This window comes from Cricetulus griseus, chromosome 4, assembly GCF_003668045.3.
Source record: "Cricetulus griseus strain 17A/GY chromosome 4, alternate assembly CriGri-PICRH-1.0, whole genome shotgun sequence".
NCBI lineage: Eukaryota > Metazoa > Chordata > Mammalia > Rodentia > Cricetidae > Cricetulus > Cricetulus griseus.
In genome coordinates, this window is record NC_048597.1 from 93,974,706 (window position 1) to 93,987,486 (window position 12,781).

The window sequence follows — 12,781 nt, forward strand, 5'->3', positions numbered from 1 at the left end:
GCCCTGGCAGGTGGTGCACAAGTAACCAGAACATGCACAAGGTGACAGGCCCTGGAGTGTGTTCTCCCTGAGAGGTGACAACAGTAAGCCCTTCAGCCGGTTGTTGCCATGTGGGATTCCAGGCTGCATTAGTGGACCTTGGGATTGTTTCATCAGGAGAAATGAGAATTTCATACCAAATCCTTCCACCTAAGAAACACAGCTGAGGCCTAGTAGTCAGATTCTGTGGCTAGACCCAGCCAGGAGCAGTAGCCTGGAGTCTTGGATTAAGTCAGATGAGGGAGCTTTTCCCATTACTCTCTCTTGTGTTTCTCCAAAGGCAAGTTTGACGACTTCCTCATTAGCCATCAGATCAAGTACTTGGGGCTGATGGAGCATCTGCGGGTACGGCGGGCAGGCTTTGCCTACAGGCGCAAATATGAGCACTTCCTGCAGAGGTGAGGTTCCATTTGGGCTCCGCACTTAAAGCTGGTCTCCTGGAGACAGTGTGGTCAATCACATGGTGTTCCCTAGGGAACTGAGATCAGATGCTGGGAAAGGGAAGACACTAACACATGTTCTTCTGTAAAACCAGGACCCAGTTCCTCATACTCTGTTGAGTTCACTAAGCCCTAACTCAATCCCTGCAGCCTTTCGGGGTGGGGAGGCTGGGCACACAGACTGGCTGCCAAGGGGGCACACTGTCTATCCATACCCCTAAGGGTTAGTGAAGGGCAGTGAGCACAATGATGAAGGTGCCATGGAAGAATCAGCTTTGAAACACTGTGACAGGTCAGAATGTTCCCCTTAGCCATAGCAGGAGTAAAGTGTCAGGTGTTTTAAAAAGTTTAATGCCACACCCACAGTGGCTTTGGTGATTGGCAGCACAGGACCGCTCTAGAACAATGGCGATGCACTCTTGGGGTAAACATCCCAGAGTGGCTGTTTTTGTTTAGTCAAAATGCTTGCTCTGTTGGAATGCTCCCACTGTTAGATGCTCCCGCTGTTGGAATGCTTGCTCTGTTGGAATGCTTGCACTGTTGGCTGTTCAGACGTTCAACCCATTCATTACGAGGCTGCTTTTGAGTTTAAGCATCGCAGGACAACCAGAGCATTTCCCAAGGCTCTTTCCCTGTGGTTCTCAGTTACAGCTCCACTGCCTGCCATCTACCTGTCATCAATACTCGCCTAACCTGTTTTTCCTAATCTGGCATCAGGTGAAGAAGTTGGGAGGTCATAGTCACTGCCTGCTTAACACACACTTGACACTTGATACCCCCACAGAGCTGATGTTTCTGCCACACCTCATCTTACATCTCTGCTTAATTCCCACTGCATGCCAGATTACCCCCCCCCCCCCCGTCTCCCACTGAGACTGTGAGTTCCTCCTGAGCCATCCTAGGGGCAGGGTGACACCTCCTGGCCCTCATGCAGTTTACTTTCTGGAAGCAGGGACATGGGTGCAGAGAGCATGGAAGAGGGGAGAGTGACAGGCTACCCATTAAGGAATGTGGCTAGCTTTAGAGGAGCTCCAGAGATGAGTGCTGGGACTAGAGCCAAAGTTACTCTGAAAGAATCCTTTCCATCTGTTTGCTGTGATTCACACCTTTAATCCCAGCACCCAGAAGGCAGAGGCAGGCAGAACTGAATTTGAGGTCAGTCTGGTCTATGGTAGCAAGCTCCGAGATAGCCAGGACTACATAGGGAGACCCTATGTCAAATATAAGCTAGGGAGGGCAGGTTGAGGAGATGGCTTAGGGGAGAAGGTGCTTGCTGCACAGAGTTCTAATCCCCAGTGTGCACCCACATAAATGCTAGGCAGGTTTAACTGCCCACTGGTAACCCCAGCACTCAAGGAGTCAGAGATGGGATTCCTACAGCAAGCTGGCTATCCAGCTCAGCAGATCTTGAGTTCAATGAGTACCCATGTCTCAGTGAACAGTGATGAGCAACTGAGAAAGACACCCAGCATCTGACACATGCACACACAGGCACACCCACCCCTCCACAAACACACACACACACAGCTACACACACACACACCCCACACCCCACCCCATCCCACATCCATGCCGTCTTGTGCCCCCTCCCACATGTAAACACATGCTTGTGTACACATGCACCACATGAAATCTTCATGTTTTAAGCATGCCACTTTTATTCCCGTGTGAGCACATGTGTTGCCTGTCCGGCCGCCCACTAAGCTGCCCCACTGGGCTGCCCCACTTTGGGCTGTTAATGAACAATGCTGCACGAGGCTATGTGGCCATGGGATGCAGCTCTTGAATACAGACATAGGAGTGGCCCTGAGTCACCTGTGTCCACTGAGTGTCCAGTGATGACACTGCTGTGAGAACACTTTCTCTCCTTTCTTTCACACCCTGTATGCATTGCTAAGACAACTGCACTGTGAGTGCCTGATACCTCTGGGGTAATGTGGAGGGCAGTGTAGGGTGTTCTGATGACTTCTATATGTTCTCTATTCTCAACAGGTACAAGTCTTTGTGCCCAGACACCTGGCCACACTGGCATGGCCCCCCAGGAGAGGGTGTCGAGCGGCTGATCAAGTATATCGGCTACCAACCTCAGGACTACAAGTTAGGAAAGTAAGTGGCCAGGAGACCCCCAAAACTGTCTCTTCCCTGGACTCAACAGAGTTCATGCGCTGATCTTCGTGGAACAAGCGTGTCCAGACTTTGACATGGAGGTACAGTGCTGTCACCTCCAAAGTTCTCACTGAGAACTGCTCAACTGAAATGGGAAAAACAATCTTAAAAATCCTCATTAACAGGTGTCCATGGCTGCGCCAAGTCCAATAGTTCCCTCGTGTTTTGGGGGAGACTTTGTTTGCAAACCAGAACTGCTACCCACTAAGTTGAATGCAGTACCACTCTTGCCTGCTTATGAGGGACACTGACCCAGATCTAGGTCCTACTCTAACTACTGCCTCCCCTGTACCTCTCCTTTAATCACATCTGTGAAGACAGCTACTCCTCACAAAGGTCGAATTCTAAAGTTCTGATTGGATATGCATTAGGGGGCAGGGCACTACCCAACCAACTATGGGGGGGGGCAATGGACTAATCAATAATTATGTTTCTTTTTCTTTTTGCTAGAACCAAAATATTCATTCGCTTCCCCAGAACCTTGTTTGCTACTGAAGATGCCTTTGAATTTAGCAAACATCAATTAGGTATAATTTTCTGTTTGTCCCACTTTCAAGAGAAACAAGTTAGTTTAACCAGGGAGAGAGGGAAGAAAAGCCTTAAATGTGGGTGTCTGATGTGTTTAAAGACCCCCCCCAACACACACACCTTAAGAACCAGAGATAAGGCGTGGGGTTACAAGATTATGATGGGATGTGTCTCTGCACTGATGGGCTCTGATGGCAGGTGTGACACGTTATATGTCCAGGGCGTCTCATCCTGTGATTGTGCCCTTATGCACAGCGAAGTGTAAAGTCCGGGAGACCCGCCCCCTCAGTCCAGGCTTCACAACTTCTCCTATGTATGTGATGGCAACAGGTGTGCTTTCAAAGCCCACAGCCAGGGTCTTTTAGTGAATGGCAAATGGCAGGAGTTGGATGAGGGACCAGGAATTCTCTAACTGGAAATCTAAGGTGACCTGAGCACTATGCACACCAAGTAGCTGGGGTCCTTGCCCTCTGCCGCATGCACCAAGTCCTTGACCAACAGTTGTAGCCCCAGACTGAGCCTGTGACTAGGTACTTCCGCCCCATGTCACAGTCAGGGAAGCTGAGAGACACAGACATCAGCAAGCTGCCAACTGTCACACAGCTAGTCTGCAGCAGAGCCAGGCTTGAACTTGGGCCAGTCTGGTTTCAAGGTTTGATGGTTACACATGCTAGGCAAGCTCTCTACCACTGAGCCACTATTCCAGCAGCCGGTACCCAGGGCCACCCACCTGGCTGAGATGCAGGCGCTGGCTTAGCCAGGCTCCAGAGGTTTGATCAGCACCTTCCTAGAGGCTGTTTCTGGTGTGCTTGGTCTCTGGTGGAATCTTTCACTATGTGGAGGGGGTGATGGGGGATAGAGCTTAGGGGTGTTCTGGGGTTCACACTGCTCAGTGTGGTGCCATTTTGAAGCCACTAGACATCTCCCTGTGAGCCCACATGCTTCTTTTTGAGATGTGCAGATGTCCTTCCCATCGTGTGGATGGGCTGTGAGGGTGATCTATGAACTGGGTGCTGTTACCCTGCGCCTGTTCCTCACCCCATGGAAGGAAACAGAACTGTATGGTGTCTGGGAGTCAGGCCTAATGGAACCAGATGCCCCTGTCTTTCCAATACTCAGCGCCCTGAGAATGGCTACAATGCAGGCTCTGGGGGCTCACTCTGGGGAGCTGTCCTTCCTGGTTCTGGAAATCATGATCACAAAGACACAGAGCCAATTCACCAAAACTTTTGTTTTATTTTAAGTTTCAAGAATCCAAGCTACATACAAAGGCTGCCTACAAAGGAGAGAGTATATGAGGAAGAGACAAGCAGGTGAGGACTGGGCAGGAAAGCGTGAGACGAGCCCTTCCCCTCTGCCCACCCCATCCTTACGTCCTTGTCTGGGGCTGGCTTGGGTCTAGTTCTGCAGTCATGGTATAGTGGTCTACACTTGTTCCATGCACAGATTTTATATGTAAGTAATGTGCCAGGTACTTGTGCTCATGTGTGCTTGGGGAGCTAGAGGTCAGTGTTGAGCATCTTCAGTCTCTCATGGCCATACTTTTTTGAGACAGGGTCTCTTAACCTAGTCAAGCTGACTGACTTGACCAGAAAGTCTGGCGAGTCCCAGAGATCCTTTTGCCTCCACCATCCCCTAGCACTGGGAGCACAGCAATGTGCTGCTATGCCCAGCTTTTTGCATGGGTACTGGGGATTTGAACTTGGGTCCTCGAGTTTGCAGAGTGAAGCACTTTACTACTAAGACATCTCCCTAGCTCCTAAGAGAAATTTCCTTTAAAGTTTTACATGTCACTTAAACTCCTTTGGAATGACATTTTCTTGGACTTTGTGTTAAATTTTGTGGTCCTTACTCTTTTTTTTTTTTTTTTTTTTATAGCTTTACCATCTATGGATGTCCCCAAACAGTGTAATTTAACAGGTGTTGATATTTTGTGGCTGGATTTTTTGTTCTCTGAATTGTTTTTGAAATTCAACCAGGAGGCATATGCTTATTTCTTTTCAAAGCTGTATACTACTCCTACATGACAGAGATTGGCCAGACAGAACATTTCCGATTGGTGGGTTGTATAATTTCCAGTTACTCAACCCTGCTGCTGCTGACTCAGAATTGCTTTAGGCAGTATGTAAACAAACAGATTTAACTGTATTGCAAGAAAACTTTACATAAACAGGCAGCTGGTCTTCAGACCACAGTCTGCCAGCCCCTGGGTCCTGAGTGCTGGAACACATTATCTCCAACTGCCTGTTCTCCAGTAGAGACACAGTTGATTGGGGGAAGAGAGGGCATTTTGAAAATCCAAAAAATCAAATTTCTCTGTCTCTCTCTCTCTCTCCCTCCATCCCTCTCCCTCACACACGAAAAATATTAAAACACGGAGACAAGCCAGGCCCTTATTTGTCATGTCCCCATTTTTTTGTTATTGTTGTTTTTTTTTTCTCCGAGTCAGGGTGTCTCTGTAGCTTTGGAGCCTATCCTGGTCCCCATTTGTTTATGAATCCCCATCTTTCAATGTGGCAACTGAAAGCACTGAGTGCAAGAAACTAAACACGGAGATAAGACCAGACCGTAGTCCCCAGCAGGGACCTCGGGATGGTCCCTCTTGGAACTTGAATTCAGTTTTCACAAAAGTTATCTCAGCCCCTGCTGTCACTCTGCTCAGAGTAGCAAGTAGGAAATGACAGCATGCACCCCATTTGCACTTCTGAGACAATCAGAGCCCTCAGGTGGGGAGATGTGCTGAGCGAATGGACTCTTCTGGAAAAGTCTTCAGTATTTCTGCCTGACTGTCCCACCTTCTAATGCCAGCAGTGGACTCTTTTCAGCCACCACGTTAGAAGCCCACTGGCGTGGAGCCCTGGCTCGGAGGGAGATCAAGAGAAGAAAGTGGGCTGTGCAAATCATCCGGAGGTAAGGGGCCCAGTGCGCTGCAGCAGTCATGGGCTTGGTGGGGTTGCTGTGGTTTTTTTTTTTTTTTTTTTTTTTTGAGACAGGGTTTTTCTGTGTAGCCCTTGCTGTTCTGGAACTTGTTCTGTAGATCAGGCTGGCTTTGAATTCACAGAGATCCTCCTGCCTCCGACTCCCAGTGCTGGGATTAAAGGAGTGCATGTAGTCTTACCATGCCTGGGTAAGACTACATGCAATGTGCAAGTGGTGTGAGTGCATGGCAGGAGAGGAGAAGCCCCGGCTCTCTGGAGGTGTTTGTGAGCTGCCTGCTGTGGGTGCTGGGATCTGAACATCAGCCCTGGTGACTGAGCAGCAAGTGCACTTAGCCATCTCTCCAGCTGCAGGTTTGGTTTGTACAGAGAGATCTGCCCTCAGCATGCTGGGAATCCAGCTGTCTCTGCTCCGAATTCCAACTGTCACAGCTCAGCTCAGCTCAACTTTTTGATATCTCTTATCAGATGACTTCCAGAACCAGGCAGGCAAAGTGAAAGAGTCTCACAAATGGGGATTGGACAAGGTGCTGTGGGGACTGCAGCCCATCAGGAGCCCATCTGTCACGTTCTGCCTAGTGGTGATGAGCCCAGCCATCGTGGCCAGCCTTCCTCTTTAGGGAAAACTGAAGTCTGGCTTTATGTCATGCTGCTCATGTTTTAACTGGCAACTAACTCAAGCTCATTAGACCAGAAAGCAGTGGGGGTGGAACACAACGTGCTGCTGAGGCAGGTGTGGTAGGGTGGGGGCTCCTGGCCTGTGTGGCTGTGTAAACCACCTTTGTCACTTTACTCTTGAGGTTCATCAAGGGTTTTATCAACCGTGGCAGACCCCTTTGCCCTGACAATGAAGAATTTGTAGTGCTTGTGAGGAGGAATTACATCTTGAATCTTCGCTACCACGTACCGAAGAATGTGCTAGACAAGAGCTGGCTGAGGCCGCCAGGCATCCTGGAAAATGTAAGGCCGCTGATGCTGCAGACGGGGGGTGTGTGCTCTGAAAGCTCACCTTCTGTGTCTCTATTTCCCTTTGCTTCCTCAGGGTTGTATTTCAAAGCTCTCTGAAGAAATGGAATGCCTCACAATTTCAGTGGGGTTATAACAGACTAGAGCCTTTTTAAATACACAGGGACTTACGATATAGCCTGGGATGGCCTTGAACTTGTAACCTTCCTGCCTCAGTCCACCACACACTGAGATTACAGACATGTGACAGAGCACTCTGAATAGTTTCCAACCATGCTGTAGCAGTCTTGAAGCTAAGTGACTGCCATGGTTTCCACAAAGAATGTTCTAGAACAGTGGTTTTCAACCTTCCTAATGCTGTAACCCTTTAATATGGTTCATGTTTCGGTGACCTCCATCCATAAAATTATTTTCGTTGCTACTTCATAACTGCAGTTTTGCTAGTTATGAATCATAATGTAAATATCTGACATGCAGGATATCTGACAGACAACCTCTGTGAAGGGGTCTTTCGACCCCCCAGAGGGGTCATGACCCACCGGTTGAGAACTGCTGTTCTAGAGTGGCAGCTACTGTAAGATTCCTGGGCTCCACAGGACTCTACCTTCAGTGGTTCTGATCATGTTAGCAAAATCTAATGCAGCAGTCCTAACCTGCTGGAGGGGGACCCGAGGGGACCCCCTGCCATGAGTGTAGGATACTGATGTCTTATTTAAATCCTATCACCATGGTCCATCTTAAAAGCTGCCATGTGGGTCACCACACCCGAGGCAAGGGAGTGAGGCAGGTGGGAAAGAAGTCTCTTCTCCACACAGGCTTCGAATCTGCTCAGGAAGATGTGCATGAGGAACCTTGTTCTGAAGTACTGCCGGGGAGTCTCAGCTGAGAGGAAAGCCATGGTAGGGTAGAAGACATGGCGCCTGCATGTGGTGGGGACCAGTCTTGCAAGTTAGATTCTTAGTTCTAAAGTTGACATTTACTGTCTACCTATGAGCCGAGGGTCACACTATTGCCATGACTTACAAAGGAGTTGAGAAATATCAGCTGCTACAGTTAGCATCCCTGTGTTACCATGGGAACAGACTCCAGATGGTCCCTGCACTGCAAGGCACGATTTCCTATGCTGGAGGACTCTTACCCCTGTGGTCTTTTCTGTGAGGCTGCAGAGTCGATGTCTGAGGCTTTCTGGGCCATATCTCCTGTTGTTCCTCTGCTTTCTTGCTAGAGGAGGAAACAGTCACAGACATGTATATATAAATGCCATAGTTTATGTCCCAATAAAGCTTTACTTACAAACGCAAGTAGCTGGTCACAAGCTGCCTCTGGGCTTGAGTTGTGTAGAGCTCTGGTCTAGGAGAGAAATGCTCCCTGTCTTAGGGTTTCTATTGCTGTGAAGAGACCCCATGACCACAGCAACTCTTATAAAAGTATCTAATTGGGGTGGCTTACATTTTCAGAGGTTTAGTCCATTATCACATGGTGGTATGCAGGCAGACATGCTGGAGCATCTTAATAGGCAGGCAACAGGAAGTGGTCTGTGTCACTGGGTGTGGCTTGCACGTATGAGAGAGCTCAAAGCACACCTCCTAATAGTGCCACACCTTTGGAGGCCATTTTCTTTCAAACTACCACACCCCCTGAAGCTCTGAAAACTCCACTCTGAGAAACCAGTGTGAATAGGGGTACCCACAAAAGTATCGGCCCACTCTCCACCAGTGGAAGCTGTAGGGCATTTGTAACAAGGCTCCTGTCTCAAGACAGCCCTGGACTGCCTATTCTATGCTCTGAACTATCTGCTTCCAGATGCAGCAAAGGGTGGTCACGAGTGACATATTCAAGGGGAAGAAGGATGGCTACGAGGACAGCTTAAACCAACCCTTCGCCAGCAGCCGGCTGGGTAGGTGTGCTTTTTTACTTTCTGGCGAAAGTCCTGCAAGTGACCGGATTCTCTCCCCAGCTGAGGTCTCAGCAGGGAACACAGACCCAGCAGATAGCAGGTCTTCCCCACAGGGTTAGTGATGGCTCATTCTGTTCTGGTTCCTTCCCCAGGTGAAGGCAACATAAACCCCAAAGTGCTTCAACTGCTTGGTAGTGAGAAAATCCAGGTACAACAACCTTGTGTATGACCTCCACCAGGACACACATGTCTGAGGCCAGGGTGTGTTTTCTCCATGAGTGTCTACAAATGCTGCTTAAACACAGGGGTGCAGCTGGGTTCACTGGGGCTCCCCACAGCCATGCTGGGCATTGAGATTACCAGGTGGCATTGCCAACAGAAGTCTATTGCCACTCCAGCATTCTGCCTGCCATCTCCCAAACCATCTTGGTTTCTTTTCTATGAAACTGAGAGATGTAGCCAGGACCTTTATTGTGAGACGCCATATTGGTGAGCAGCAGTAGAGTGATGACCCTAGTACTGACACTGGTCTGTCAACACAGCCTCCAGGAGTTCCCAGGCAGGTTACTGCTTCTACTCACACGTGGCTTTGTGGGGTGGCTAGAGGGTGTGGGGGGGGTTGTAGTCCTTGCTCGTGTGTCTGGTGGTCACTCTCACCTGCTTGGTTGTGGACAAAAGCAGAGAGAGAGAAGGAGACTCCCCTCTGACTGTAGAAATCCAGGCACTGAGAATATTCTCCTCACTGCTGGCCTCTCAGAGCAGACCTGGGAGGCTGGAACCGCAGCCTCAGTTTCCTCAGAGGGCTGAGTAGTAAGACAGTACTCACAATTGAAATCTTCTAGAACCAGGGCAGCAAAGCAAAAGCGTCAATACAAAAGCTGAGTGGGTGCCACTGGGTCCCAAGAGAGAGGCTCTGTCCCCTGCCCTCAGGTGAGGCAGCCTTTACCTCCTGGTGACACTAACCATCTTGCAGTATGGCGTCCCTGTCATCAAGTATGATAGGAAAGGCTTCAAGGCACGGCAGCGGCAACTTCTCCTCACTTCTAGTGCAGCATACGTGGTGGAACTTTCCAAAATCAAGCAGAAGATCGAGTACTCGGCCCTGAGAGGTGGGTCGCAAGTGGGTGTCTGATGTTTCTCATGTCCTGGGATGGGGCTGCTTGCTGAGCTTTAGGGTTCAGTGGATGCACCTATCTCTGATCCCCCCAGACCCCCAGTGCTGGGGTTTCAGGTGCCCTCAATACGTCTCACTTTATGTGGATGCTGGATATCCAAACTCAGGTCCTCATGCTTGGCCATCTTTCCAGGCCCCGTCGTCTTTATTAATGCCAAATTCTGGATCTATCCTCAGGTGTCTCCACCAGCAGCCTGAGCGATGGAATCCTGGTCATTCATGTTTCACCAGGGGACAAACAGCACAAGGTACCTGTATGCGGCTTCCAGCCTCTGCTGGTACGGAAGCAATCTGCTATGGCTGAAATTAAGTCGGAACCTGCCAGAACGTCCATATTCAAACCACCCATCCTGAACCTGCCCTATCACCCGTCTCCACAGGGGGATGCCATCCTGCAGTGCGAGCACGTATTTGAGGTGGCCACTAAACTGGCCATGCTGATTAAGAAGGAACATGCCGTCCGTGTTGTTCAAGGAAGGTAGGGGCTTACTCACTGTTGCAAGGCTGCCAGCATGAGTCCTACCTGCTTCTTCCTGCAAAAAGGTGTGTGTGGGTCCTCCAATGGGGACTAGGGGGCTCCAGAGACTCCCCTTGCCTCTGTAGTAAAGAGCATGCCTTTCTCCATCCTGACCTTGGGCTCAGGGTACCCAAGTCAGCATCACTGACCTCAGGAAGTCATCCACCTTCAGTTTTCAAAGAGGGCCATTCTCATTCATCTAGAGGCTACAGGTCCACCTCTGCTGTGGTGGGATGCCTGTCCAGATACAGCACTACAGGTGCCTATGGACTGACTGGCCAACAGAGGGCTGGTGCTTTTTATCTTTGGGCAGGGAGAGTGGTAAAAGAACTGGCACTGAGAGAGAGAACTGTCAATTCCCTCAGTAGCACTGGAGCAGCCCCTTAGCTGTTCAATTCCCCAGCAAGGCCAGCTGAGGTCAGGCTACCTAGCATGCCTGAGGTCCTAGGCTGCCAGTGAGGCTGTGTGGACTGAAGCCCATACCCGACTGGGACTGTTCTCTGCCTCCAGCTTTTACAGCCTAGTGGGTGCATCTGCAAGTGAAGAGCGAGAGTGCACACTCTTAAATGTGCACCTGCTCTGATGGAACTTGGACTAGTCCTTGGGCAGCTGTGAGCTTCTACAGAAACCATGCATGCTGTTATTAATGCATCAGATGGCCCTCTAGAGAGCCCAATTGCTGAAATGATTTGACAGTGACTACAGAAGCATGTGAGGGCCCAATTGTGAGAATGTCCTGATTGGCCACATACATAGCAAACAGTGTGATAAAAGCAGGAATTCAAACATCAGCTAGGATAGTTTGCCAAGGAAACTTCTTTCGCAGACCAGAAAGCATGTCAGTAATTTGTCACTTGCTTTGTTTTAAGTTTACAGTTTTACATCAGTCCTGGGAAAGAAGGCACAATAGTTTTTGAGACTGGAGTGGAAGACCAAGTCTATAAGGATAAAAACGGACATTTAACAGTAGTGAGTGGCTGTGTGCAAGGGAGGGAAGGGGGGAGGTGCTAGATATGTAGATTCACATAACAAAGGTGATCTCATTTCCCCCTCTAGTCCCACCTGGTACTCTGGGAGAAAGGAACAGAGTGACCCTTGAAATAGTGGCCCAGTAGTGAGTGAGATGGGGCAGCCAGGTGTCATCGAGCCAGAGGCTCACATGGCAGTTGTCATTCTAAGGACTAAAGCCCAGGGGCTCACTGGCTTACAAAAGCCTCTCCTATGTGCTCAGGAACCACCCTCGTGAAAACTGGGGGCCGAGTTCCCACACAGTGATCACAAGCTCCTCACAGTCCTTCTGGATTGCAGCAATCTGAGGATGTTTTTAAGTGCTATGTTGCAAGGAAGCAACGTGTTGAAAGCAGATGGGGGTGGGATCTATGAAATGCATTTTCTCAATACATTTGAGTTTCTATGTAAAACTGGTTTGCAGCTATAAATGGTTCACAAGGGTTACTTTGAATGTGAAGGAGGCAATCTTTTAGTGACCTGAGGTGCTGCCAGGACTCTGTGGCCACACAGTCCATCCTTCTCTGTGCCTCTATGCGCACTTACTCTAACTGTGCTGGTCCCTTAGGAGGTAGAAGGGGCTCCCAGTGGTAGCTTCCTCTCCCAGGGCTGAGGCTCTAAAGCCCGGTGTCCTCCTCAGGTGTCGGGAAGGAAGAAGACCTGACAGAGGATGACCTTTGCCTTCCAAAGTCACTATTTCAGCTCCAACTGAGCAAGCACGAATTTGATCCAGTTAGCCACATCTTCAGAAGCTCCTGGAGACTGGATTGCATCAGCAGAACCCGTGCTATGGCAAAGCCAGACCTTAGCCACTTGGATGCCAGGTGGCACTGCATCCAAATGTTTCCTGGGAGTCAACCTTGAGTCATTCACCTGTCCCCAGTAGAACTCAATTCAGGTAGGGTGGGACTCAAGGGAATTCTGCTGTAAATGACACTGCCATACTGCCAGGGACTGGGCCAGGTTCCCACAAGCACTTTAGATCCTAGAGCATGTTTGCACACGCCCTACTGAACAATGACTCAGCTCTGAAGGAGGAGCTAGGGCCCTTTGCTCTCTACTGGTGTCAGCAGCCCTGAAGACAGTTGTTCCCGAATAGACCAGAAGGCA

At 49.6% G+C, this 12,781-nt stretch overlaps 1 protein-coding gene across 1 annotated transcript in view; it reads left to right on the plus strand.

The window, feature by feature from the left end:
- The window catches only part of Myo1h (myosin IH), a 38,117-nt gene extending 25,782 nt beyond the window's left edge, over positions 1-12,335 (plus strand). The window contains exons 18-31 of the mRNA XM_035444171.1: positions 320-437; positions 2,472-2,585; positions 3,096-3,172; positions 4,418-4,486; positions 5,999-6,083; positions 6,910-7,069; positions 7,891-7,974; positions 8,879-8,972; positions 9,125-9,180; positions 9,946-10,081; positions 10,324-10,394; positions 10,527-10,624; positions 11,533-11,632; positions 12,312-12,335. Coding sequence (XP_035300062.1) covers positions 320-437; positions 2,472-2,585; positions 3,096-3,172; positions 4,418-4,486; positions 5,999-6,083; positions 6,910-7,069; positions 7,891-7,974; positions 8,879-8,972; positions 9,125-9,180; positions 9,946-10,081; positions 10,324-10,394; positions 10,527-10,624; positions 11,533-11,632; positions 12,312-12,335 — 1,286 coding nt within the window. The remainder of the gene's footprint in view (positions 1-319; positions 438-2,471; positions 2,586-3,095; positions 3,173-4,417; positions 4,487-5,998; positions 6,084-6,909; positions 7,070-7,890; positions 7,975-8,878; positions 8,973-9,124; positions 9,181-9,945; positions 10,082-10,323; positions 10,395-10,526; positions 10,625-11,532; positions 11,633-12,311) is intronic.
- The last annotated feature ends 446 nt before the right edge of the window (positions 12,336-12,781 follow it).